The sequence below is a fragment of the Gallinula chloropus genome (genome assembly GCF_964237585.1).
Source record: "Gallinula chloropus genome assembly, chromosome: 29".
Taxonomy (NCBI): domain Eukaryota; kingdom Metazoa; phylum Chordata; class Aves; order Gruiformes; family Rallidae; genus Gallinula; species Gallinula chloropus.
Window position 1 is genome coordinate 2,641,085 of NC_140114.1, and position 26,586 is coordinate 2,667,670.

Genomic DNA, 26,586 nt, shown 5'->3' on the forward strand with positions numbered 1-26,586 from the left:
AGGTCTCAGCCCCATCCTGTGTGTGCTGGTGGGGGCAGCTCCTTACCTCCCTGCAGACAGACAGACAGACGGATGCTCTGCCCCTCTTCCCCTGTCCTGCTGTGCCCAGTGTCTCCAGCCGTGGGTGTCTGTCTGTCTGTCTGTCTGTCTGTCTGTCTGTCTGTCCCTCACTGGGGCTTCATGAATACTGCAGGAACGCAGCGGCGTCACCTTTCAGATGCTCCTGGTAACAGAGGGGGATGGGGAAACAACCTGGCGGGTTAAATTCTCACCTGTTATCTCCAGCATCCCCTGCACAGGGCAGGAGAAGCCTCCTGGGTGCCTTTCAGGGTGTTGCTGGACCCAGGGGGAGCGTTGAGGAGGGCGGTAAGAAACTGGATGAGGGTCAACAAAAGCAAGTGGAGAGTCTGGCACCTGGGAAGGAACAACTGTTGGTTTCAGGACAGGCTGGGGGTGACCTGCTGGAGAGGAGCTCTGTGGAGAAGGACCTGGGGGTGCTGGTGGGTGACAGGGTGCCCATGAGCCAGCAGTGTGCCCTGGGGGCTGAGAGAGACAATGGGATCCTGGGGGCATCAGGAGGAGTGTGGGCAGCAGGTCACAGGAGGGGATCCTCCCCCTCTGCTCTGCCCTGCTCAGGCCCCACCTGGAGTGTTGTGTCCAGTTCTGGGCTCCCTGGGATAAAAAGGACAGGGATCTGCTGGAGAGAGTCCAGAGAAGGGCTACAAGGATGATGAAGGGCCTGGAGCATCTCCCCTGTGAGGAGAGGCTGAGTGAGCTGGGGCTGTTCAGCCTGGAGAAGAGAAGACTAAGGGGGGATCTAATTAATGTCTATAAGTATCTTAAGCAGGGGATGCAGGGGGAATCAGCCAGCCCCTTCTCAGTGTCTGTGGGGACAGGACAAGGGGCAATGGCTGCAAGTTGGAGCACAGGGAGTTCTGCACCAACCTGGGGAAGAACTTTTCCCCAGTGAGGGTGAGGGAGCCCTGGGACAGGCTGCCCAGGGGGTGTGGAGTCTCCTTCTCTGGAGAGATTCCAGCCCCATCTGGATGCCTGTCTGTGCAATATGAGCTGGGGAGCTGCTCTGGCAGGGGGGTTGGACCCCATGAGCTCTCCAGGTCCCTCCCAACCCCTGGGATTCTGTGATTTATCCCCATATTCAGTGAGTCCTGGGTCCCCCCCCAGCCTGTGGGCTGAGTTAGAGCTGGTCCTTTGGCTTGTGGTGGACCAAAAACTGGGGAAAACCCTTGGACAGCACAAGGCTTTTGGGCTTTGAGAGCCCGTTTGGCTCCTGTGAGGAGCCTCCCAGCAGGGATCGCGCTGCCGGCTGTCCCCAGGATCCTCCCAGGCGTTGGGAGGGTGAAGGTGTCTGAGGGGGGGGGGGTTGTGCCCTGGCCGAGGCTTCGCCCGCGCTGCGGGCCCGGCAGAGTTCCCGCCCTCCGCCCCGTGACGTCACCACCCGACCTGCCTCTCTCCCCCACCCTCACCCCCGCGCCCCGCCCAGCGCCCACCTGGCCACGCCTCCTCCCCCTCTCCTTCCCTGGGCCAATAGGAACGCTGGACCTCGCCCTCGCCCCGCCCCTCCCGATGGGGCGCGTTGGGCTGCGCGGAGGGTTTTCCTGCGCCGCCATCTTGGCAGCCGCACCGAGGAGGGAGCGGGGTGGGGGGGGCGGCGGCTCCGCGCCCGCCATGGCAGCCACCGCCGCCAACCCGGGTGAGCTGCGGGGCTGGTGATGAGGCGGGCGGGCGGGCGGGTCGGCCGCTGAGGGGGTGGAGGCGGCTGGGTTGGGGTTGGGGTTGGGGCTGGGCCGGGCCGGCGGCTCCGTTGACGGGGGCTGGGCCGGGCCAAAGGCCGTGCGGGGCAGCCCCGCGCCTCAGGGATTGCGGCCGCCTCAGAGGGGAGCCGGGTGAGTGGGTTGGGCCTGGGGAAGCCTCGGGGAGGCCGGGTTGGAGCGGCGCGCTGGGCCGGGGGCTCCCCCGGGAGCAGCCGCTTAGCAGAGGGGGCCGCGGGGCTGGGCGGCTGGAGCCTCTGGAGGCGGCCGGGGTGGAAGGGCCCTGCCCCCCCCCCCCGCCCGGCCCGGCCCCCGCTGCTCTTCCCGGCCCGGAGGAGTTCGCCTTGTTCCCGGCGTTCTGCCCTCGCCCCTGGGTCCCCCCGAGGTTTCTCGCTTCGGGGAGGGTTCGTACCCATCCCCTCCCGGGTCCTTGTTGTTGTAACCGAGCCGGGGGGGCAGCGCCTGGCACCCCCCATGCGGGGCGGCTCACCCGGGGCTCGGAGGACGCCGGGAGCCGGCGGTACCCGGGGCTCGCTGGATAAACGGGGCCTTTTGAGGCTTCACCGGGCTGCTGCCGGCATCACTGCAATCAGAGGGTGTCTGGAACAGCCCCGCGCCGGTGGGGCTGGGCTGGTCCAACACCTGGGGGGGCTGAGACCGGCGCTGGAGCTGCTGGAGGGGTTGGTTTTGGGTTTTTTTGGCTTGTGGTTTCTGACTTTTTTGGCTTGTGGCTTGAGGGTTGTGAGCTCTGGGGTTGTGTGACGTACCCGGGGTTACCCAGGACTCTTTGGTGTAGCTTTGACAGGATGAATCTCTTGTCTAGTTTCCTTCATCCTCAATATATCAGAAGCTTTTGAGGCTTTAAATGTCGAGGAGAACACGCTGGGGCTCTTGCCTGCCAGGGCGCAGAGCTGGCATCTGGAGGTCTCTGGTTGTGGTTTCACCCAAGGATGTGGAATTCCTCAGCGATCAGAAGTCAGAGAAAGTTCCCACGGGGATGGAAGTGCTGAGCTGGCACTGCTGGGGGAGTTGAAACACCCTAAAAAACCCCTCCCCACCTCCTTAAAAACGAATCCCTGGGGCTCCCGTGACGCGTTGTGGGTGCAGAGCCCTGCGTGCTGCTGGGCTGGAGCCTGAGAGGTTGCGAGTGAGAGGCACATGGTCCTTCAACACGCTGGCTCAGCTGCTCCTATGGGCTCACAGACCTGTCCTGAACCACGCTGGCTTTTTGGGGAGCTCGCTGGGGGTCACGTTTGAGCTGTGGTGAGCGACCTACAGCTGGGGCTGTGTGGCGCCTGCCTAGGGGACACCAGGCCTGCAGTACAAACCCATCAAGAGCTAGGGCAGCCCATCCCATGAATCACAGCTTTGAATGCTTCCTGTGACTTTTCCCTCAAGCTTTTTTTTTGCTGTTGGGATGCCAGGAGCTGCCACAGAGCCCTTCCCAGGAGAGTGGGGCTGGGAGCCTGGCTCTGCAGATGACATTCCCCTAGCGACCTGCCAGCCTGTTCTATTCTGGGTCTGACTGTTGTCTGAGCTGTGGTTTTGCTCCCAGATTTATATTCAGCTGCAGACCAGGGCCCATCGTTTCTCTGCGCTGCCTCTGCTGGTCTCTTCTGGCCTTAATGAGGTTTCACAGGCGCCAGAGGTGAGTGGCCATCGATTTTGGGCAGGGCAGGAGCACAGCCCTGAGGAGGGGACTGCTTGTGATCCCTTAAACCTGAGCCCAGCCCTTTGCTCAGACCCACCAGCTCTGCCAGCAGCTCTCAGTGTCCTCAGACACCAGAGAACCCCAGTGATAGGCCTGTGTGTGTTTGTGTTGGGGGGTTTGGGGGTCTCCTCCTGTTTCTCTGCCTTCAGGGTGTTCGGCACAGCTCAGTTTGCAGTCTGGAGGAGGTTCCCTGACCATCTTGCTGCAGTTGAGCAGTTGGTTAGCAGGAAACTTGACATCCAGAGCACTAAAAGGGCTGCAGAGCTGCCTTGTTTCAGGAACAGGGGGGAAAAAAAGATGCCTTGGACTTTGTTAAAAGCTTTGGTTCTGGTGCAGATCAGGCTGAGTTAATGGAGAAGGACTGAAGGGAGCGCTGAGCGCTGCTCTCGTGGCACTGTTACGACATGGTTTCAGTTTAAGCCTTGCTGAGCAGGCTTGGAACTGCTACAGAGCCTGTTGTGTGTGCTCCTGAGGGACTGGGGATGGGGAGAGGCCCCTGGTGAGGGTCGGAGGGTGAAGCCCAGTGCTCTCAAAGGCCCCTTTCCACCGGGGTGTCTCAGATGGAGAAATCCCTGAGCTGCTGGGGAAGGGTGCGAGGAGGAGCAGGGGCATCCGTGCTGCCAGGGCTTGGGAGCTGCTCTCACAGCCAGGGTTGTGGCTGGTCTGTGGGGCTGCCAGGGAGCCCAGGCTCTGCTTTCCCTGGGGGGAAAAGAGCCGTAACGTGTACCAGGCCAGGGCCTGTGTGTGGCTTGGGAGGGCAGCGTGTTGGAGCTCTCCACTTAGCTGCTTCTTGCTCTCCCACACACCAAGAGGGGCTTCTTTTCACCTGGAGAAGGGGGGTCTGTATGTCCTCAAACATCTGGTGTCTGCGTGGACCCTCCCATAGTGGCAGCTGCAGCGCTGGCTGGTGCCATCTCTGAGGGCTTCTCGCTTCTGGGGAGCATCCTCTGGCTGCTTCACCTCTTAGAAAGCATCAGTCAGGTTTCCTGCTGCTTGTGGGACTCTTCTCCACGTGAAACACAAAGGTTTTAGCTCTGAGCAAAGCTGCCATCGTGCTTGATGGGAGGGAGTGGTGTTTTGGGAAGGGCTGATGCTCTTTACAGCTGCAGCACACTCAGAGGAGCAACAGGTAGTGGTGCCTGCAGCACCCAGGGGTCGGTGCTGCCCAGGAACACACCTGACTGGCTGAAAGAGTGTGTTTCTTTCAAGCCTCCTGGTTAATTCTTTGTCTCTTAGATGGGGAAATAAACCCACTTGGAGAGGCGGCGTTTGTGGTGCTGGGCAGGCTCACAGCTCTCCTCCCCTTCTGCCTGCTCCCGCAGCTGGCGGATAGGGATGGGCTCAGCCCCGACCCGCCATCACATCGGGCTCCTCCTCTGCCTCAAAAGGAGACCAACATCTTTTAGCTCAGCAGTCTCAGCTCTCCAGCTTATGAAAGCAGCATGTGCTGAAAGGCTGAAGGGACCCTCAGTGCGGGCTCCGGCGTGGCGGGCAGCGGATGAAAGGACCAGAAACACCCCTTGCACAAAGTCTCTCCACATTTCTAGTGGGAGCTTTGTGCAGAGAGCACCCCACCCTCTGAACTACGAGGGGCTGGGGGGTTCTGATGTAATCCTGTCTCATTTTTCTCTTCCCCACTCTCTGTTCAGAGATGGCCTCAGATGTTTCCTCGCTGGGTGCAGCCGTCGGCTCCGGGAACCCCGGCCCCGGAGCACAGGCTGGAGGAGCCATCGCTCAGAGAGCCAGCAAGAGGCGTCCTGGGTGAGTGTGGGCTGGGGTGTGTGTGGCTGAAGGGGCTGTGTGTCCCCTGGGTACTTCTGAGGAAGCCTGGCTCCCCTCAAGGGGTGAGGAAACTTGTCTGCCCACGAGCTCAGGAGAGCTCTTTGGCTCCCTCAGGTCCAGTCCTTTTTGTGCTCTCTGTGCTGGTGTCACCCCTCAAAGCTGGGCTCTGCCTTAGCTGTAAAAAGATGGGATTAAAACTTGGGTTGCACCTCGTAGGAGAAGAGGGTTGCACCTCACAGGAGAAGAGGGCTGCTCACCAAGGACTGAGAGTGGGACAGCGACCGAAGGAGCGGTAGGGGAGCAGAGGCTGCGAGTGTCAGGGCCCCTCTGGGGAGGGCAGGGAGGAGCTGCAGTGTGCTTGTGGTAGGCTTTTTGTTTGCTAGAAATGCCTTTGCAAATTAAAAGGATATTGAGTGGCTGCTCTTAAGTTCCTGGCACCAGAAAACTCCTCTTAATTCTCAAGCTAATTAAAATCTCTCCCTGCCCCCCAGTCACTCAGACTTCACGTGTTGATGCCCCCGCTCCCTGCAGCTCCTCCCACCCTGTCTGCCGCTCTCTGCTCACACTCCAGTTACAAACAGGGGTTGCTGTGCTGGATCCACACAGCAGTTTTCTGCCCCGAAAGGAAGTGCAGTGAAAAGCTTTTCCTCTGCCCTCCCACCTACGCTTGTTACAAGTGTTTTCCTGACCCTGCTACAGCAAACACAGTCACTTTGTCTGCTGGTGAGCTGAGGCCGCGGCGCAGGTCACCGCACTGAACTTTAACTCCTGAAGTATTTTGCCCTCCCTTTGTTTGTTTGTTTGGGGTTTGGGTTTTTCTTTTTTCCTGTCTGCAGCTGATCCAAGCTTTTGGGTTGGGAATGCTCTTGTCTGTAGGCTGTGGGTTGGTGCCTTGGGGTTGTGGGGCTTCAGATTGCTGCTGGGAGATCCAGGGCTTTGGGAGCAGTGTGCAGTGGGTGCTCTTGGCAGCCTTTGGAGCTGTTCCCCTGCACCATTCCTGATAGATCTGTGAAGGAAGCTGCCTTCTAACCTTCGTGGGCTGCTTCACACCAGCACTTGGGATTACTTCAGTCTTCCTTTCAGGAATCATCTGCATCCCTGCAGGGACAGATGGGAAAGCAGCCCGTAGCGGAGGCGCTTCGTGGTTCATAATGACCTCCTCACTTATATTTTTCAGGCTGGATTTTGATGATGATGGAGAAGGCAACAGCAAATTCCTCAGGTGAGGGAGAGCAGCACACCCAGGAGTTCCCATCCCATGGTCATGGCCTTGTCCCTAGAGCAGGAGCTTGCTGCTGGCGTGGCTCTTCCTCTCCAGCAGCGCAGAGGGAAGCGGGGGCGTTCCGAAGGAGGCAGAGCTCTGCTTCCTCAGGCTCTTCCCTTCCTCCCAGTCTCCATGTCTGTGGCTGATGCAGAGCAAAGCTGCCGTGCACGTGGGGTCCCCGGGTCTGGAGCAGGGACGTGGCTGGGGGGGAGGGTCCCATTCCTGCTTTGGGTGCAGTTCCCATCTCAATGTCCTCAGTTAGGCTCCCTGGGGAGGTGGGGGCTGCTGAAGCAGCGAGCCCTGTGAGCCCTGGGTTGTAGCGGGGCCGCAGTGATGATGTCGCTGCGTTGAGTACCAGCGACCATCCAAAGATGACATCGTTTCTGTGCACGTTTCCAGCAGCCTGTGCTGCAGGAGCACTGCTGCAGCCAAGCCCCTCTGTATCCTAGAGAAGAACCATCTGCCAAACGGCTTCTCAGCACAGCAGCGAGCTGCTGGGGCTTTGTTGGAGCCTCAGACACGTGTTACCTCATCCTCATCTGTTGGGAGGGTGCTTCAGCTAGAGACATCCTTGCTCCTGAGGAGCTGGCCAGGCTGCAAACCTCTCCTCTCCTGATCCATATGGAAGGCAGAAGAGTTGGAAGTTCTCCTGTCACTTATTTGTAGTCTCACTACACGGTTTAGGATGGGATGACTCCAGGTTCCTGTGTGAGTCTCTTAAAGATGCTGCTGGAGTGGCGTTGAGGAGATAAGGGTCCTGCTGAGCAGGGTGAGAGTCTCTCTTTGGGCTGACTTTGTCTGCAGAGTGCAGTCCAGCCTGTTTCTCTGTGGCTCCCTGAGTCCTCAGTGTGGTGCTGATGTCCTTGATCTGCAGGTGACGTGGGAAACCTCATCAGGGTGCCAGAAGTAGTAAAGTGGTAGAGTTTTACCTGAGTCAGTGGTTCTGGATTGCCTGTGCCCAGAGTCTGCCTTTCTTTGTGTGATCTGCTAAACCTTGTTCTCCTCTCAGTGTCTTTGCAAAGAAGTCTAAACACTTTTAAGAATCTTCTTTCTCTCTCCCTTCCAGATGTGACGATGACCCGATGCCAAACGACAAGGAGAGATTTGCCAGGTAAGAGTCTGCTGTGGGGCGGTTCTGGGAGCTTTTGGTGCCAAACCACCTGGGTGTAAGAGAGACCCTGCAGCTCCCTTGGAACAAGGGGTTAGACTCTCCTTGAAAGAAGGTGCTCCAAAGGATCCAGACCTTCCCACGATGGTTTCCAGGCCCGCTAGTCACGAGCACAGTGAAGCTGCATCCCCCTCTCAGTGTTTTTTCCAGCTGTCGCCTTGGACTTGTTCCTCTTCCTGCTCAAGGAACTTGCAGGGAGACAAGGCCTGTGCTTAGTTCAGGTTTTGCTTGAATGAGGCTTCCTGGCAGTTGTGGTTTGTGTGTTTTGGGGGGAGCTGGGTAGAAGCTTTCTCTGCAGATGGGGGGCTCCCTAGAGATCAGAGCATGCAGTAACACTGTGGGTGAGCTTCCTGACTCCAGTTATCTGCCCATTGGTGTCTGGGAGCAGCTCTGCACTGTCTGGCCCCAGGACTGACCTTGTGTGGTGTTTCCACAGCTTTCTGAAGCCCGTAGGACTTGACTGGAATATTTCAGGGGCTCGTCCTGTGTTGGTGTGTAACGTGTTTTCCCAGAGCAAGGTGCTCTGGGGTGTGTTCCGAGCACTGTAGGTTCCAGGGTGCTCCCTCAGCACGCTGTGCTGCCCCTTGCTGTGGAAAGAAGGGGATGGATACAGAGAAGCTTTCATGGCTCATCTTAAGGAAGGGCCTGACTTCAGAAATTCCTGGCATGGGAGTTAGAATTGGGGGAAGGGGCTGCCCCACACACCGTGTCAGGGAGCAGGGGAGCCAGGAGGGACACTGGCTGCCTGCAATCTCGCTGAGGTCGTGGGCTAATCGTGCCTGGAAACAAAAGGCTTTGCAGAATGGGCCAGCTCGGTTCAGCCAGAGCTCTAAACCTGAGGCAGAGCCTCAGAGCAGGGAGGCAAAAAAAACCCCAAAAGGCTGAGCCAAAAATCTCAGGTCCTCATCAGGCTGTGAGCTGGCAGGGCTGCTGGTGGGTGGTTTGACTTGCTCTGACGTCAGAGAAGTGACGTGTTTGCCAGCTCCCCTCATGCCAGGCAGGAGCTCTGGGGTCTTGAGGTGTAGCAACCCCCAAAAACCCTTTTAAATGCTGGGAGAGCTCAGAACGCTGGAGAAAAGCTCCTGCTGTAGGTAAGCGTTGCTGCACCGAGCAGCTCCACAGCCCTTCAGGGTTACAGTCCCTGTGCAGTGCCGTGGGGCCAGGGCTCCCTGTGACCCCCCCTGTGGTGTGGCTGGTGATCCCCCCCCCCAGTTACTGCACATGTGGGCAAGGAAGGAATAAATGGAGGAAGAAAACAACTGAATGTCACTTCTGAATGGTGAGAGCCCCCGTCTCTGGCAGGGCATCAGGGGCACCCAGTGCTGTAATGGCAGGGGTGTTACAGCTACCAGCCCAGGTGATGGTCTGAAGGCTGGTGGTGGGGGCAGAGTGGTGACAGGTCATCGTGGCAGTGACATGCTGAGCCCCCCACCATGGCACAGCTGCCCTCTGCCTGCCCCAAGCACTGGGGCTGCTGGTGCTGTGCTCCTCGCAGCCCTCACTCTCCGCTTCGCTCTCCCCTCCGCAGACATTCCCAAACCCCATGAAAGGGAGCAGGGCTGCTGGCTTGCTTTAATTACCCTCCTGTGCTGACCCTGGGTGGAAGGAGAAGGGTCCCACAGCCACCCAGTGCTGCAGGCACCCCCTGTGCTCCCTAAATCCAGTGTGTTCTAGATGCTCAGCCTTGGCGAGGTGCGTGCCTGCCCTCTGAACACACGTGCTGCCTCCCATTTCTTGTTGGGGATCACTTGTTTCCCAAGCCTTTAGGGGGGAAACTTAAACCATCCTCTTGTAAGACACAGTTTGCAGGCTCCTCATCCCTGAGAGGGGGCAGCAGGTCAGTGGTGTCCCTGTGGCTTCTTGTGGGTGACACAAGTGATGTCTGTCTGTCCTGCAGCCCTCAGCTGTGCTGTCCTGAGGGGCATGCCTGGCATTAGCTGGGGAGGGTTTGGGGTTTCAGATCTGATAATACTATCAAAGAGGCTATTGATGATAATGATTATTATTATTATTATTATTTCTATTTCTCCTTTGAAGAACAAGTAGTTCAGTGTGACTGGGACCCTAATTCCCAGTTCTGCCATTAACCTTCCAGTCTTGTGCTTGAATATTCTGTGCCTCAGTTGTACCTAAAGCAGAGACACCCCCTGCCTCTGGCACAGGCTGGGTGAGCACATGGAGCCTTCAGACCTGCACAGGTAGCAGGCACCCCGTAACGCTGCCAACTAACCACTGCTTTGTTCCATGGAGTTGCTCTTCTGCCAAGCAGAGTGTCTCTAGCTGGGTTTCCTCATACATCCTCCCATTTCTCATTTCTTTAAACTTTTTTTCCATTTTTAGCTTAGATGGCTGATTTTATTTTTAGGTCTGATGATGAGCAGAGTTCAGCGGATAAGGAGAGACTTGCCAGGTAGGAGAATGGAGATTGCAAGCATGGACAAGCAGAGTATTTCCTTTTCCTTAATGTCTCTCTAGGCATCCTTTCTCTCCCCCTCCCTTCCCTCCTTCCCCCATCTGCTGCAGTAAAGGACTTGAAACTCAACAGACTTCTGGAAATGGCTGTGTAATTGGAATTAGGAGGGGGAAGGCATTGAGTCCCCTTGTGAGAATGTCTCTGGGGGATACAGGAAAGGGTTTGTTGGCTGGAGGCTGCAGGGTAGAGCCTGGTTGGGCTGCTGCTTTCCCTGTGGCTGTGCTAACCTCTGCTCAATAGAGTGTCTCTTGTGCTGGATGCAGGTGCCAAACGGCCCCTTCTCACCTCAGGAAGGTTCTTTAAGTCTGGGAATGCAAACCAGAGCCTCATGTGTGCTGGGTCAGGGGTTTTCTGCCCCATAAAGCCTGTGGGAAAGGTGGTGTCCCCTGCACTGCAGCGATGTGGGGTTTTTAATCCCCTCCTCAAGTTCCTGTTTATAGTGAGTGAAGGAGCAGGGCTGGAATGGCTGGAGTGCTGTGCCATCAGTACAGCAGAGGTGCACCCAGAGAAGGTGGAGATGGCCTGGCCCAAGGCTGCGTGTCTCCAGCAGAAAACACCCCGCTCTACACATCCCTGTCCCCATTTTCAGCTGCAGAAACCAAACCCATCAGGGTTTCTTGTCACTTGCCACCCACAGCACGTCACTGCTGCAGAGCTGAGGGGTGGCTCTTCTGTCACTTGCCACCTCGCTCAGTGACTCCTGGGGACTGTTACACCCAGATTGGTCACAATTCCAGTCAGTTTGGGTTCAAAACCAAAGAATAACCCCCAGGCACAGCCTTTCCAAGCTGCAGGTCACATAGCTGGAATATCTGAGGAGATAAGGAAGCCCTGGGTGGGGCTGTGAGCAAAGAGCAGTGCTTTTCAGGGATTTCTCCTTCCCTCTGCCCCACACAAGACCCTGCAGTAAGGGGTATTGGGCGGTGGGGCAGATACGATGCCCAAGGTTTCTTGCAGCAAAGGTGGTTGTGTTTTCACACTTGGCCATGTGAGTTTGCAGAAGATGAAGTGAAGGTGAGGGTGATGATAGAAGCACTTCTCTTCCTGAACATCAGTCTCTTGCAGCAAGGAGTGAGGCCACTGAAGGGCTGCACACGCCGGGGAGCGATGAACGCTCCGTTCTGTTTCTCCTCCTTGATTCACTTGCCTGTTCACGTTCCTGCCAACACTTCCATCTCATCTCATTTCCCACCACGTGCTTCCTTGTGTCTGATCCATCCCTCTGTGTAGGAAACCTGGCTTTTCAGTTCTGATTGGGCAAACCCACCTTAGCAGCACAGTTCAGCTGCGCACGCCGAGTCAAGAGAGCGAAGCCCGAGCAGGTTGTGCTTGTGGTACCCCTGGGGCTGGCAGGGACCGTGCCCTGCGAGCACACAGGCAGCAGGAGGTGTGCTGAGGACTGAAGCACCCTAAGCAGGCAGCATTCCTCACGGTGCCTTCAGAGGTCTGTGGGTGTCTGGTGGATGCTCTGCACAGAAAGCCAAGCGCAGGTCTCCCCTGAAGCTGCCCCTCCTGCCACAGTGCTGTGCAAGGCTCTGGATGCAGCTGGGTGGTAACTGGGGAAGGGCACAGTGAGCTGAAACTCAGCTGTTGCCATTGAGGCCCAAGTCTTGGCTGTAGTCCTGGCCGCCTCGCGTGGCTGCTGGAGACGTGTGGGTGTTGAGAGGTGGCAGAGGGGATCTGATTCACCCTGGGACGAGCAGCGGGTGGGCTGAGCCTTCCTAGTCTGTCTGCAGCAGTGCTGTCCCACAGCAGTGAGCTGAGCCCTACGCTGAGGCTGCAGGGAAGGAAGGGCTCCTTTGCCTTGCTGCAGCGCTGTGGAGGCGATGGGGAAGCTTCTTTCTCTGCTGATAGCTTAGCCCAGCTCGCGGCCTTCGCCGGCTCCCAGGGCACCAGTGTGATGTCAAGTGAGGCTCTTGTCTGCAGCAGAGAAGGTCCAGCTGTAGCCTCTCCTCTTGCACTTGTTCCTGCGTTCCTTTTGTGCACGCCCAGCATGTGAGGCGCTTGTAGTCCTCCTAACGACCCCGATGCATCTCTGTGTGTTGCACTCTGGCCGTGTGGAAGCGCTGGCACGGGGGAGATGGCCCAGGCACCCAACCCGTGGGTAACTTGCTCTCCCTCCTCTCCCTCCCTGGCTTTCTGCAGGGAAAATCACAGCGAGATTGAGCGTAGGCGAAGGAACAAGATGACTGCCTACATCACAGAGCTGTCAGACATGGTGCCCACCTGCAGCGCCCTGGCCCGCAAGCCAGACAAGCTCACCATCTTGCGCATGGCTGTCTCTCACATGAAGTCCCTGCGTGGCACAGGCAACACCTCCACTGACGGCACCTACAAACCCTCCTTTCTCACTGACCAGGTCTTGGCTTGACGCTGCTTTGTGTGGGGAACCTGTGTTCAGAGGGGGAGTGAGGGTGGGGAGGGGATGGTAGGCGCTGGGTTTTGGGGGGAGAGGGTTTAGTGGGGAGTCAGCAGCTTAGCTCTGGAGTGAAGAGCACGTCTGTCTGTCTGTGAATGCAGGAGCTCAAACACCTGATCCTAGAGGCAGCCGACGGCTTTCTGTTCATAGTGTCCTGCGAGACCGGGAGGGTGGTGTACGTCTCCGACTCGGTGACGCCGGTGCTGAACCAGCCCCAGTCCGAGTGGTTCGGCAGCACCCTCTACGACCAGGTGCACCCCGACGACGTGGGCAAGCTGAGGGAGCAGCTCTCCACCTCGGAGAACGCGCTGACAGGTAGAGCAGCCCCAGGGAAGGCGGCCGGGGGACGGGCGGGCGGGCGGGTGGTGTCGAAGCCTGCAGAGGATTGAAACCTTCCCTTTGTAGAAGGAACCAAACCCTGGTGCCTTTCTAACAAGGATCCTGCAGCTCCCCCCGAGAGCTCCTCCAAAGGTACCGCTGGTGACGCCCGGGTCTCGCTAGCACGTTACCTGGGGCCGGCGTCGGCGGAGGGACTCGTGCTGCAGCAGCACCTTGGGGTTCCTTCTCTTCTCAGGGCGCATCCTGGATTTAAAGACAGGGACAGTCAAAAAGGAAGGGCAGCAGTCCATGAGGATGTGCATGGGGTCACGGAGATCCTTCATCTGCCGGATGAGGTGAGGAAGAGATTCCCTGGGCAGAGCTCCTCGAGCTCACTCCCTGGCCCCACTGTGCTTTTATTTCCTCTTTTTGCTCGTTCTGACATACAACAGGATAGCACATGATGTCCCCACAAAGCTAACCTCAAGTGCTGAGGCTTTTCTCTGCCCTGTGCTGAGAGAGCTCCCCAGGCTGCTATGGCAGATCCAGTCTCAAGCAACAGTTTTTGATCCTGTGTGTCATGTCCCTTCCTGATGTCTGTAGAAGGAGAGCTTGTCAGTTGGAGGAGATTAAGGCTCGTCCCTGTTTGTAGAGAGCTTCCTCTGATTCAGGGTTGTCAGACTGTTTTGATGTTGGCTGAGAAAGATACAAACCTTTCACCTCGTGCTTCTGATTCTGGTACAGGTGTGGCAACAGCTCGGTCGATCTGGTCTCTGTAAATCGTCTCAGCTTTATGAGGAATCGCTGCAGGTAAATGATGGGAGGGTTAGGAGCCAGCAGGCTGCGTTGGTGGGAGCACAGAGCTGCAGCCCCCTCATCAGGGTGGTGGGGGTGGGCTGACACAGCCCTTAGAGTTTAGGTAGATCTGCTGGCAGAGGAACCACAGTGCTGCTGTGTTGAGGAAGATCCTGGGGAGGATTAATCTCTCTGTTCCAGGGTTGGAGTCAGTTTAACAGTGAGTTCTGCACCCTGTTGTTGGCTTTTTAATGAGAAACTGAGGTAGATCCCAGCCCATTCTGTCTGTGTTTGTGTTCACACTCAGTCTTTGTTCTGGGGTTTTACCCTGAAGACATTCTGTGCAAGCTGCTTTTTGTTACATACATGCAGAAACCTTGCCTCTCCCTGCCTGACTTTTACCATACAGCACAATCACACTGGGTTCTCCTTATTCTCCCAAGGAATGGCTTAGGTGCAGCGAAAGACGGCGAGCCTCACTACGTGGTGGTGCACTGCACGGGCTACATAAAGGCCTGGCCTCCTGCAGGTAACACCTGGGCTGGAGGGCTGTGCTGGGCTGTGCTGGGCTGGGGGGTTGTGTGTTCTACAGCTGAACGTGTCAGCAAACACTTCCCAGACACATTGATGGTGTTTCTGACAGGGTGGGAACAGCATTGCGCTGTCTGACGGGGTAGCTGTCAGGGAGAGCTTCAGCTCTTGTGGCAAAAAGAGGTGGGGGGAGGCGACTTTACCAAATTCCATCATGGGAGAATGACAAAACAGGGTGGAGACATGTGTTGAGGTCGGAAGTGTGTGTGTGTTTTCCTCTGAAATTAGTCACTTTCCCTGATTGACCTTGCTGGAATTCCTTGGCACTCCTCCTAGGTGTGTCACTGCCTGATGATGACCCGGACGCTGGCCAGGGCAGCAAGTTTTGCCTCGTGGCTATTGGCAGGCTCCAGGTGGGTAACATCTTCCCACTCTTGGACATTGCCTTGTCCTGGAAGTCCCCAGAGTCAAACTGTCCTGCCCCAGGGTGTTCCCCAGTTTGCCACAGCTCCGGCAGCGCGGGAGGAAGCGGCCGCACTCACACAGGCTGGTAACTGTCCCTGTCACCTCTCAGGTCACCAGCTCACCCAACTGCACAGACATGAACAACGTTTGCCAGCCCACAGAGTTCATCTCCCGACACAACACCGAGGGCATCTTCACCTTCATCGACCATCGCTGCGTGGCCACCGTGGGCTACCAGCCACAGGTGAGAAACACGGGGCTGCCCGGGCTCCCTCCTCCCTCCCACCTACGTGGGCTGGCAGATCTGATAAACCCATGCCTGGGGCCTGACCCAGGTGTGTTTCTTCTCCAGCCAGTTGCTTCCTCATGTGCTTCAACAAGCCCTTTGATCCTTGGGAGAGTGGGTGGCTCTGGATTCTGTCTGATGTCAATTAAGATCCTTTTTTGCCTCTGTTTGAGCTGAAGATCAAACGTTGAGTCCATCACTGTTGTGCTTCTCTTTAACAAGCAGCACACTGGTCCCTGGACTTGGTTTGGGGTAGGGGGGAGCAGTAACTGTGGATCTGAAGTGGAAGGCCTGAAAGAGGGCTTCATCTTTCCCAATTCCTTTAAAATTAGGAACTTCTGGGGAAAGACATCGTGGATTTCTGCCACCCTGAAGACCAACAGCTTCTGCGGGACAGTTTCCAGCAGGTAAAGTGCTTCAGTTCCCGCTCCAGTGCCCTGTGGTGTTCAGACTGGAATCTGTCCTGGTGTTTGCCAAGCGTGAAATGAATTGGAAAACAGGAAAAACAAACCTTAGCTATTTCTCCTTTGCCTGATGGTGAACAGCTGCAGGTACAGCCACGTAACGGTCAATGTGCCAAACCCACCAGAAGCACCTGATGTCCAACCCTGGAATTCATCCTCTGGCTGCTCGTCCTGTCTGCTCTTAGGGCCAGAGACGTGGCTGCAGAGGGCCTGCCCGAATGCCACGCTGCTGGGGCTGAAACCCTGGTTCATCCCTAGGGCCCAGCCCCGTGCCGCAGAGCTGGAGGTGGTTTGCTTGCCCTGTTGTCGTTACTCTTATTTCTGAGGGCGTTGGACTGTGGCAGGGCAGGTAAGGCTGCCCCTGTGCTTTCATGACTCCAGAAAGTAGCTGCTCATGTCCATTTGTCCCAGCGTTTGGAATGGGAAGCAACAGCATGTGCTTCATCTGCTGGAGGCGTTCTCATACATCTCACCACTGCCAGGAGGGGAGCGCAGGGCAGGCAGGGGCGTTGGGTTCCCCTCCCATGTCATCCAGGAGCCAGCATCAGGGAGCACGGAGCGGGGACGGTCTCGTGGGGCCATCGCAGGGTGGTTGGAGGGGAAGGGGGGTGGCTGGTGCACAGAGTTGCTCTGCACAGGTTCTACTGATGGCATTACGTTTTTTTAGGTGGTGAAGTTAAAAGGCCAGGTTCTGTCAGTCATGTTCCGATTCCGATCCAAAAACCGGGAATGGCTCTGGATGAGAACCAGCTCCTTTACCTTCCAGAACCCCTACTCGGATGAAATTGAGTACATCATCTGTACCAACACCAACGTCAAGTATGTACATGGAAATGACTTGCCAAGCGCCAGCGGTAGCGCACGAGCCTGATGGGATCCTGTCCCAGAATAACTGCTGGCCCGCAGCGGGGCCGCCTGCAGCTGATGCCAGAGAGCAAATCCTTCTCTCTTCCCCACTGCTGTCGCTCTGTCCTCGGATTCAGAAAGGAGCTCTGATGGGGAGGCTGCTGCTGCTGCTCTCCTCTCCTCCTGCTCTTGCCTGTTGCGGTGGGGTGGTGCCTTTCGTCTTGGGAGGGACCAGAGCTGTGTGCTCTCCCTGTGCCTGAGCTCCCTGGCAGGAGAGCAGCAACTGAGAAACCCTAATAACATCCCCTGGTAACTGGGGGCTTGGTGGGAGCAGCAGGTGGAGCCTCTCCAGCCCAGCAAGCTGAAGGCTAGGTTGCTTGTGGGAAGGTGAAAAGCCAGGATATTTTAATGTGTGTAAGGAGGAATGGTCCTGGAGCACTTCTCCCTTCCTGCAGCTGGCGAGCTGAAGTTCTCTGAGAAAGCACCAGGGGTTGAGGGATGACAAATCCTGGGGGTGTCAGAGCCATGGTCTGAGTGCAGGGCTGAAATCTGCTGCAGGGTTGGTAGAGGCTTCGAGTCCCACCTCAGCGTTAGAGAGATCTCTGAACTCATCCATTCCACACACATCCATTCTCCATCCATGCTGAGCCTTCCCAGACACTGCCTGAGCTGGGGCCAGCTGAGCCCCAGCCTGTGCCTGGCTGTGTTGAGGTGCATCCTTGCCAGGTGCCTGTAGTGTTCCATCGTCAGCAGCTTGTGCAAGACCTGCTGAGGAAGCGCTGGACTCCTCATCCTTTCTTGTGGGTGTTAAACTTGACTTCTGGCTGTTAACGAGGAGCATAACGAGCTCCACCAAGGCCTTGGGCTGGTGTGGCCCGTGCAGGCTGCAGCTCTGGAGTTGCCTGACCTAGAGCTCAGTGGAAAACCTGGGGTGTGCGTTGGGTTCCTGTGACCTCTGCGTGTGCTTTGAGGACGGTGCCGATGTCACCACGCTCCTGGTGTAGGTTATTAATTGCTCCCCTGCTGGGTGACGGTGGGAGGGGGCTGAGCCCCTGGGCTCTCAGCTGGTGGTGTTATATGACGCCCCCCCCTTTCAGAGACCAAGGGAAGGATCCTTTGCTCAGGCTTTGCAGCAGCAGAGCTCCCATCTTAGCCGAGGCCGCGCTCCTCCGCGCAGCAGCCGCCTGCTTTCCCTTGGTAGCTTCTTTTAAACACATTTTCCTGTCTTTTTTTTTTTTTTCCTTTTTTCTGTGCTCTAAAGGAACTCGAGCCAGGAGTCTCGTCCTACCCTGTCAAACTCAGTGCAGAGGCCCCAGCTGGGGCAGAGTGTCAGCCTTCCCCTGGAGATGGGCACGGCACAGCTGCCCCCAAGGTCAGGAGGCGCTCAGCTCCTTTTCCCGTGCCCCCCTCGCTGGTCCTGCCCTCCTCTCACGTAGCCTTCCTCCCCAGACCTTCCTCTGCAGCGACGACTCCTCTGGGCTAATGAATCCTTGGTGTAACCGCAGAGTATCTGTTCCCTTGGCAGCGGCTCTCAGCAGCCAGTGTTCTCCTCTTACACACACCTTCTATTTCAGGCAGCAGCAGCCGACACAGCAGACGGAGCTGGAGGTGGTTCCAGGGAGAGAGAGCCTGTCTGGATACGACCACTCGCAGGTGAATCCATTGGGCTTCAGCCTCTAACCCCAGCCACTGTCCTGTGTCCCTTGTTACCTGTGCTGGGGCTTTGGGGTGGCCACTCCAGGTCACCTTGAGGCTGCTGAGAGTTCGGAGGGGAAGGTGCTCTGCCCCTGGGTTCATCGAATCCACTTGGCCCCGATCCACCCCTGCAGCATCCTCCCGGCTGTGCCGTGTGGGTGCCGCCAGCCCCAGCAGCCACGCTGCCCAATAAAATATGGGGGGGGTCTGGAGGGGAGCCCAGAGAGCAGCCCAGCCTCGTGTTCTGTGCCTGCACAGCCCTCAGCTGTTCTCTGCACTGGCTGTGAGACCCCCAGGCTCCTTTGTGGTGTAACTCCCATTTAATCCTGCTGCCAGGTCCCCGTTCAGGCTGTGAGCGCTGCCGGCCCCGAGCACAGCAAGCCCCTGGAGAAGGCAGAGAGCATCTTTAACCAGGAGCGGGACCCCAGGTTCAGCGAAATCTACAGCAGCATCAGTACAGGTAGGGAGAGCAGTGCTGGGAGCCACTCGGAGCGGTTCTGGGCACAGGGACTGAGTGTGACTCTGCTGTGGCAGCCCAGGCCTTGCGGAGTTTGGATTTTGGCACAGGGTGCAGCGAGCTGTCCCAGGCAGCGTTTGCTGGAGAGGTGTGGGCAGGGAGGGGGTGCTGAGGTCTCTGGTGCTCTGTGTGCCACTGCCTGCTGTGGTCTGGCCCTTCCTGCTTGTCCCCAGAGAGCAGTTCTCCATAGTCTGGGCACGGAATGCAGTGGATGCTCCAACCCCAGAGGACCTTAACGCGAGGTTCATTAGAAAATGGAGAGGAAATCAAATTACCCAGGCTTTTACAGAGCCATCTGGAGTCCCTGTCTGGATAAGAACAGTCATGTTGGATGCTTCGGCTCAGAAAGTCTTCCTTCGCACGGGCACGTCCCTTGCAGCTGGTTCTCTGTCCCTGATGGTGCTGCTGAGACTTTCTGGGCCCTAATGTGACTCAACCTCTCTCCACAGACCAGAGCAAAGCCCTCCCTGCCAGCACAGTGCCTGCCAACCAGCCCCTCTTCACGCAGGGAAACACCTTCACCCCGTCCCGCCCTGCCGAGAGCTTCAGGTGAGGCACCCAGTGCTGTGCTGGGAGCGGCCTCGCCTTCCCCTCCTCTTGCTCCTGTTTGAGCTGAGTCCTGCACAGAGAGTGTCCATGAAAAGGCTCCTGCATAGGGAATGAGGGGCAGCCCACCCAGGGATCGCTGCTTTGGGGGCTGGCAGGTGGGAAGGCCCCCCCCCCCCACGCCCCTGCTCTCCTGCCTGGTACTGTTTTGCTCCGGGCCAGAGGTGTAGGAGCTCTGAGGATGTGTGTGGCATCAGCACCATCCCCTCTGCTGAGCTCTGTCGCTTGCTGAGGACGCTCTGTGGAGTAGCCACACTCTGGGACCTGCCCAGGCTGGAGCACCAAGCTGGGGGGAGCATCCTCATCCACCCCCCCAGTGCATCATGCCAGTCGTGCTCACAGCAGGGCAGCGCTATGGTCTCTGGGCTCAGCCCTGCCAGGAACACGCTTGCGCCTCCATCCCATAATGTCTGGTGTCCTGAGAGCTGCCTCTGCCTTGCAGGAGCAGCAGCATGGTTCCTCCTGTGAACATCATCCAGCAGCAGCCCTCGGCAGCGGGGCGGATCCTGGCACAGATTTCACGCCACCCCAGCCCGGCCCCGGTCAGCGGCTCCAGCTGGGCCCCTGGGACGCGCCCGGCGTTCACAGCCCAGGTAGCGACACCCCCAGTCCCTGCTGCGTTCCCCCCCTGCCTGCTGTCCCTGCAGCTGAGCAATGGGGCCATGTGCTCAGCACCTCTGCTTTCTCCTCTGGGCCAGTCCAGCCTCTCCTCACCTCCATGAGAGGAGGTTGGAGTAAGCGAGTCTCTCCTCTTCCTCTCCCCTTTCTTGCTCTCTTACAGCAAGTGGCATCGCAGGCGGCGAAACCTCGGCCCCCGTCCTTTGGCATGGGGACTTTCCAAGGCAGCCCATCCTCCTTCAGCCCCATGACAGCGCCTGCCTCCACGGCTTCCCCCACGGGAGCTGCCTACCCCAACCTTGCCAGCCGTGGCACCGGCTTCAGTGAGTACAGCTGGGGGTGGCCACAGCCCCTGCGCGGTGTCAGGCGCAGCCTCGGGGTGATTCCACTCCCTGTTGTCCTGGGCTTTGGGCTGTGCCTCAACGCTGCCTTTCCCCATCATCCTGCCCTGAGGCACCAGATGGATTCTGAGCATTTTAAGGCCATCTGGGAGGACACAAACCCCTCCAGGACCCCCATGTGTCCGTTCTTGTGCTGCTGGTGGCTTTTCCTGGAGGGGACACCCTACCCTGTGACCAACAAGGCGCCACACGACACGTCATGTGTGTCCCGGCCCTGAGAAGGATGGTGGAGGCCAGGGAACCTTTGCTGAGCTGTTCCCTTCCCCACAGGCACGGAGGCAGCACAGACCCCCGCTCCGTTCCAGCCGCGGGCAGCCGAAGGCGTGGGGATGTGGCCGCAGTGGCAGGGGCAGCACCACGGCCCGGCGTCCGGGGAGCAGCACGTGCAGCAGCCGCCGCAGCCAAACCAGCCTGAGGTCTTCTCAGTAAGAGGGGGCTCCTTGTCCTGACCTCCCCAGCCAGGGCCGGTGTGGGGGGCCCCCGGGGGTGTGAACCGCCCGAAAGGCTGAGATCTCATCCCTCTCAGTGATACCCAGTGAGGTCTTGGGCTCCTGAGGAGCTGAAACCAGAGAGGAGAGAGCAGAGGGGTCTGGGCCGGGTGGGTGTTCACGGGGCCAGTGTGAAACTCCACCAGCTCTAATTAAAACCAGTAATGAAAGAGCCAAGCCCCTCCCCTCCAATCCAGTAGAGCAAAGCGACTGCTGAGCTCATATTCCTCTGGCTTTCAGAGGGGTCGGTGCAGTCGCTGCTGGTGACTGGGGTGTGTGCTGCTCCTGCAGCCTCAGCCACTATGCCCAGGGGGGATGGGACCATTGAGGCCCACGGGAAACCCCCTCCATGACTGAATTCCTCCTGGAATACTCAAGTCCAGACAGTGACTCTCTGCATGTGTCCTCACAGGACATGCTGACGATGCTGGGAGACCAAGGACCCAACTACAACAGCGAGGAGTTCCCTGAGCTGAACATATTCCCTTCTTTCTCCGAGTAACGGCGCCGCCGGGGACTCGCAGCCGTACGTAACGCCCACGTGTAAAGGAAAAACACCCACGTCTCTCTACTTTTCTCTTTCAAAGACTCAACTTTCTGAACACTTCCTGCCTTTGGAGGCGAAGCCCTGCCCCAGGGCCCTGCAGCATGGGGGCTGCAGGGTCGGCAGCGCGGCCCTGGCGCCCCGAGGACTTGAGTGGCTGCGCTCGCTGACCGGAGGCCCCGGCAGCTGCTGCCTGGGGGTTCCGCTGCGCACACGGGGCTCAGTCGGAGGGATTCCTGTCTGGAATGCAGACAGCCCCTCCCAGCTCCCAGGGTGGCTTTTTCCTGGGTTTATTCCCATCTTCTCTACGTGACTTTTCTTGGTTTTTTTTCTATAAACACGGAGTATTGTAACTTTTTTAATACGGGAAGAAGCTCCCACCGCGCTGGCCCCGCCTGACGCAGCTTGGGGAGGGGCTGGCTCAGAACCCCCCCCCCTACTAACCTGGGCTCTGCAGTGGAGGGAGCTCAGCTGTGTTTTCAGGGGGCTGTTACTGCCCTCCCAGTCCGGGGTGCTGTATTTTGGGATCCCTGTGGGGCTGGTTTGGACACCGTTCCCCCCGTGAGCTGCGCCGTGGCCACGGGCCCCTGGCTGCTGCTGGGACGGGATCCCTCACGAGCCATAAACTGCCACGTGTGTAGCGCTGTTCCCCGCGCGGCGCCGCAGCCCAGGGGCTTCCGAGCTGCTGGGGGCCTTGTGTCAGCTTGTGGAGGGGGGGGGAGCAGGGATTCTGTGCTGTCCCTGCAGCTTCCCCCTCCTCTGCCTCCCCTGCATGTCGGAGCCGGAGGGCTGGAGCGGCTCAGGGGGTGCTCAGGGCCCCATCAGGAGCTGGGATGCCGCTCGCCGCCGGCTCTGGCCATCTCCAGAACTCCAGGTGCTGCCCCTGTTGCTGGAGGAGAGCAGGGGGGTGGATAGGGAACAGAATGATTATTATTTTTTTTTTAAATATATATAATTTTTAAATTTTAACCCTTGACTTGGAATCTTTGGCTTTTTCGGTGGGGGGAAAAAAACCCCAAACCTGGGGCCAACCTTCCTCTCCAAGGGGGGCAGAAGAAGCACTTTGCTCCCCTCACCATGGCCAAGCTTCAGGTTGGAGAGGGGAACCTGCCCAGGGCAGAGCTGAGCGTGGGAGGGGACTGAAGCCTTCCTGGCAGCTGCCTGTGTTTTGGGATGACATCCGGGTGTTTCTCCCTCTTCCTTGTGGGGTGCTGGGGGTGCTGGGAGGTCCCTTCCCCTAGGTCACACTGGGCTGAGGGCTCTGGGTGCTGCAGCTGCGCTGGGAGCAGTTTTGAGGCTGCACCCCACAGATCTTGAGGGGTGTGGGGAGGGTTCATGGAGACCCCCAGAGCTTCCTCCTGCCTTTGATGGCAAAGGGAAGGTTCCTTCTCACCTCCAGATTCGCTTCCACCTTTACCTGCAGGGTGGTGAGAGCCTCTGGTCTGGGATCCAGCCCCCCCAGGCTCCTGTACCAGCCCCAGAGCCTCAGCCTTCCTGGAATCTCTTGGCACCACAGGATTTGTCTGTCCCAGGGGCAGAGGAACCAGCAGGAGCAGCTGGAACATGGGGAATCTGTTGGGAAACAGTTCCCCCCTTCCCCTCCCCACGTGAGAACTCCAGTGGTTTTCAGTGTGAGGGGGATTATGTCATGGAACCAGCATTTGGGGGGGGGCCAGGACCACCCCCTCCTCGGGGCAGGGGGTTGTTGTGGGGCTGGAGGGGTGGGGGGCAGCCCCCAAAATCCTCATGTCCCCTGGCTCGGTCCCTGTGCCGGTGGCCTCAGCGCTCGGTCATGTGTGGCCGAGTCAGGGCCCCGTGTGCAGGGCGGCTGAGTCACCCCCTCCCAGCTGGGGCAGGGTGAGCTCACGCTTGGGGGGCCCCTTCCCCCAGGACCCCTGTGCTGAGGGGGTGCAGAGCCAGCTCCAGCCCCCAGCCCAGCCTGGCTTCTGCTCCATCCCCTGAGCACGTATCCCAGGACCCCCAATCCTCGTGCCCATGCCTTGGGGAGGAGGATGATGATGAAGGCCCCAGCGCAGTGTGTCTGGGCCAGGGGCGCGATGCCCTCACATGATGCTGGGACCCTGGGGCAGTGCAAGAGATTTGGTGCCACCACTGGAAGCTGCATCCAGCCCCCCATCCCTGGGGTCAGTGGGATGAACATGGGCCCCATGTCCCCGAGCTGGGGGGAGCCAGCAGCCCCCTGCCCGGGGGGTACCCCAGGGTGGGAGCCAGAGCCACAGGCCCCGAACTGGGGCTGACTCAGCCCCGCAGCATCACGTGAAGCTGGGAGGGAGCTGCTGCTGCGTCCCCCCCCTCTCCTCCCCCTCCAGCCCGGTGCAGACCCGAGCGACTGCCAAAAGTTTCCAGCTGCCTCTTCACTTCCTCAATCCGGCAGCATAAAAGAGCCACGGCCACAGGCCCCCCCATCCCGCTCCCGGCTGCATCGGCCTCCCAACAGCACCACGATGGGGTAAGTGGCAGGGGAGGGGGGCTGGGGGGGACAGGAGACCCAGCAAGGCAGCACTGGGGCAGTCAGGGGGCTTTAGCCCCCCCCCCCAGGAAATAGACACCAGTGGATGTGGGGCAGAAATGGGGTCCCATGTGGCAGCACTGGGCCTCACAGAGACACAAAAAGGGAAACTGAGGCAGGTAGCATCTAGTGGGCTGCAGGCTGAGGACAGCGTCTGCCCGGGGGTTCTGGTAAGAAAGTGGATGCTGGGGGCAAGCGGGTGGAGCAAGGGAGGGGACAGGATGCCTGGGACCCCCCCCAGGCCTGTGCCCCTTGCTCTGGGCACCCCAAAACCTCTGTTCTGCACGGCTGGGGCTGTGGGGAAGGCACCAGTGGCCCTAATGGGAACCATCTGTCCCGCTCATGTGATGCCGGCACGTCACCGCGGCGGGACCCAGCCCTGGGCAGAGGCTGCTGGGCTGTCCAAGGGATGGGGGTGCAGGGTCCCGTCCCCCACCCAGCCCTCCCAGCTCCTTCTCTGTCCCCTCTCTCCAGGATGTGGTGGCCCACGCTGCTGGCCCTGCTGGCCCCCATGACAGTGGCCCAGCTGCCCCCCGAGCGGGAGCTGGACGCCCAGTGGGACCTGTGGAAGAAAACCTACGGCAAGCAGTACAACGGCGCGGTACGGCAGGGCCTGGGGGGGTGGGGATGGGGGGCTGGGGTCCCTCCTGGCCATGCTGGGGGTGTCCCTGTGGTAGGGAAGGGGGGAGACATGGGCAGGAGCCTCCCCCCAGCGCTGTCTCCCCCCCCCTGGGGCAGGCGGACGAGGCGGCGCGGCGGCGGATCTGGGAGAAGAACCTCAAGTACATCAACACCCACAACCTGGAGCACGCGCTGGGCGCCCACAGCTTCGAGCTGGCCATGAACCACCTGGGAGACATGGTGAGGGGCTGGGGGGGCAGCCAGGGGCCCGCAGAGAGGGGGGCAGCGAGCGCCTTGGGTGCTGCCCTCTGCGCCCACCCACCCTCGGGCTCCCTCCCCAGACCAGCGAGGAGGTGGTGAGGATGATGACGGGGCTGAGGGTGCCCCACGGCCACTCCCGTCCCAACGAGACGCTCTACGTCCCCGACTGGACTGAGAGGACCCCAGCTGCTGTGGACTGGCGCAGGAAGGGCTACGTGACCCCTGTGAAGAACCAGGTGAGTGCTGCGCTCCCGGGGTGCCCCAGAGCGGGGCGGCAGCCCGGTGTCACCCGGTGTCACCCAGTGTCACCCATCGGTCCCTGCAGGGCCAGTGTGGCTCGTGCTGGGCCTTCAGCTCGGTGGGCGCACTGGAGGGGCAGCTGAAGAGGAAGACGGGGAAGCTCCTCGCCCTCAGCCCCCAGAACCTGGTGGATTGTGTGGCCAACAACGACGGCTGCGGCGGCGGCTACATGACCAACGCCTTCGAGTACGTGCGGCAGAACCGCGGCATCGACTCCGAGGATGCCTACCCCTACGTCGGGCAGGTCTGGGGGCTTGAGGTGAGGGAGGGAGGGAGGTCTCTGTGCTCTCCCCTCACCTGGTCCTGACCCTGCTGCAGGATGAGAGCTGCATGTACAACCCCACCGGGAAGGCAGCCAAGTGCCGCGGGTACCGGGAGATCCCCAAAGGGAACGAGAAGGCCTTGAAGAGGGCTGTGGCCAGGATCGGACCCATCTCCGTGGGCATCGACGCCAGCCTGCCCTCCTTCCAGTTCTACAGCCGCGGTGAGGGGCTGTGAGGGGGGACCCCCACCCTGCTCTGGTGCCCCCCAGCTGCAGGGCAGCTTGAGGAACCTGAGGCACGGTCAGGGGGTTTATCCCAAGTGTGACTGTCCGCCCCCTGTACCCCAGGTGTGTACTACGACGAGAGCTGCAACGCCGAGAACATCAACCACGCGGTGCTGGCGGTGGGCTACGGCTCGCAGAAGGGCACCAAGCACTGGATCATCAAGAACAGGTAGGGCAGGGTGGCCAGGCCGCTTCTCCCCGGGCTGGGCTCTGCTGGCAGCTCTGCCCGTGGCTCAGGTGCTGCCTTTCCCCCTGCAGCTGGGGTGAGGAGTGGGGCAACAAGGGCTACGTCCTCCTGGCGCGCAACATGAACAACGCCTGCGGCATCGCCAACCTCGCCAGCTTCCCCAAGATGTGAGCGCTGCCGGCGCGGGGCTGCGGCCGGTCGCCCTCTGCTTCCCTCTGGTCAAATTCAGCCTCTTGGCTCCCGATCTGATGTCATTCCTGGGGGGGTTTCCACCTCTCCATGAGCCCCCTGCCAGGCTGCAGGTGAATGGGGCTGTGAGCACCCCCCCCAAGCTTTGTTTTCCAAGGACTCTCTTTGCGGTGCCGGGCTCGGCCGACCCGCGGCCACGGGCACTCGGTGCCGGTCACACCGGCCTCTGCCTCGGGGATGTGGATGCCCAGGGAACTCCCACACAGGTGGAATGTCCCCGTGGGGGGCACGGTCGGGACCCCTGTGGGGCTGCAGGGAACAGACCCCACTTCATTTGTAAAATAAACACCCTTGGGAAGAAGCGCCGGGGCTGGTTTGCTGGGTATCCCCATCATGGGATGGGATGGGATGGGATGGGATGGGATGGGATGGGATGGGATGGGATGGGATGGGATGGGATGGGATGGGATGGGGGACAAGTCCTTCCCTTTCCCCACATGGGTGAAGGAGGGAGAGAAGGTGCTGCCGGGCTTCTGTCACCCCTGAAACCCAAACCCAAGTGCTCCTTTCAGCTCAGGAAAGAGAAACAGCTGCAGCTGAGCTCAGGGCGACTCTACTGGGATGGGGAGGTGACCTTTGCCTTAAAATTCAGGCAAAACCCCCAAAATTCAGACACTTACAAGTTTCTTTTTCCCCCACTCACCAAGGCGAAGGGGCTGGGGGGTGATGGGGGGTGAAGGGTGCTTTGTGGTGTCCGTTGGCTTGTTTAGGGGTGTTCAGGGTTTGGTTCC

General features: G+C 59.2%; 2 protein-coding genes across 5 annotated transcripts; both read left to right on the forward strand.

The window, feature by feature from the left end:
• Nucleotides 1-1,645: 1,645 nt before the first annotated feature.
• On the forward strand, nucleotides 1,646-22,129 carry ARNT (aryl hydrocarbon receptor nuclear translocator). 4 transcript variants are annotated; one of them, XM_084276610.1, is made up of 23 exons: nucleotides 1,646-1,711; nucleotides 5,130-5,241; nucleotides 6,440-6,484; nucleotides 7,593-7,637; nucleotides 10,060-10,104; nucleotides 12,313-12,526; nucleotides 12,688-12,901; nucleotides 12,992-13,057; nucleotides 13,161-13,260; nucleotides 13,649-13,714; nucleotides 14,143-14,228; nucleotides 14,567-14,643; nucleotides 14,805-14,939; nucleotides 15,314-15,388; nucleotides 16,113-16,264; nucleotides 17,553-17,663; nucleotides 17,866-17,944; nucleotides 18,323-18,446; nucleotides 18,953-19,052; nucleotides 19,552-19,702; nucleotides 19,891-20,050; nucleotides 20,399-20,553; nucleotides 21,029-22,129. In XM_084276610.1, the coding sequence occupies exons 1-23, from the start codon at nucleotides 1,687-1,689 to the stop codon at nucleotides 21,116-21,118; spliced, it is 2,427 nt and encodes an 808-aa protein (XP_084132736.1). In that variant the 5' UTR covers nucleotides 1,646-1,686; the 3' UTR covers nucleotides 21,119-22,129. The 4 variants fall into 4 exon arrangements, with proteins under 4 accessions (XP_084132736.1, XP_084132737.1, XP_084132739.1 ...); XM_084276611.1 differs by having other exon boundaries at nucleotides 20,399-20,544; XM_084276613.1 differs by lacking the exon at nucleotides 17,553-17,663.
• Nucleotides 22,130-23,099: 970 nt separating this feature from the next.
• Nucleotides 23,100-26,148, forward strand: CTSK (cathepsin K). Its single transcript, XM_084276553.1, has 8 exons — nucleotides 23,100-23,630; nucleotides 24,165-24,291; nucleotides 24,429-24,551; nucleotides 24,653-24,808; nucleotides 24,898-25,116; nucleotides 25,191-25,356; nucleotides 25,483-25,588; nucleotides 25,678-26,148. Exons 1-8 carry the CDS (start codon nucleotides 23,626-23,628, stop codon nucleotides 25,775-25,777), a joined length of 1,002 nt encoding a protein of 333 aa, XP_084132679.1. The 5' UTR covers nucleotides 23,100-23,625; the 3' UTR covers nucleotides 25,778-26,148.
• Nucleotides 26,149-26,586: the final 438 nt, after the last annotated feature.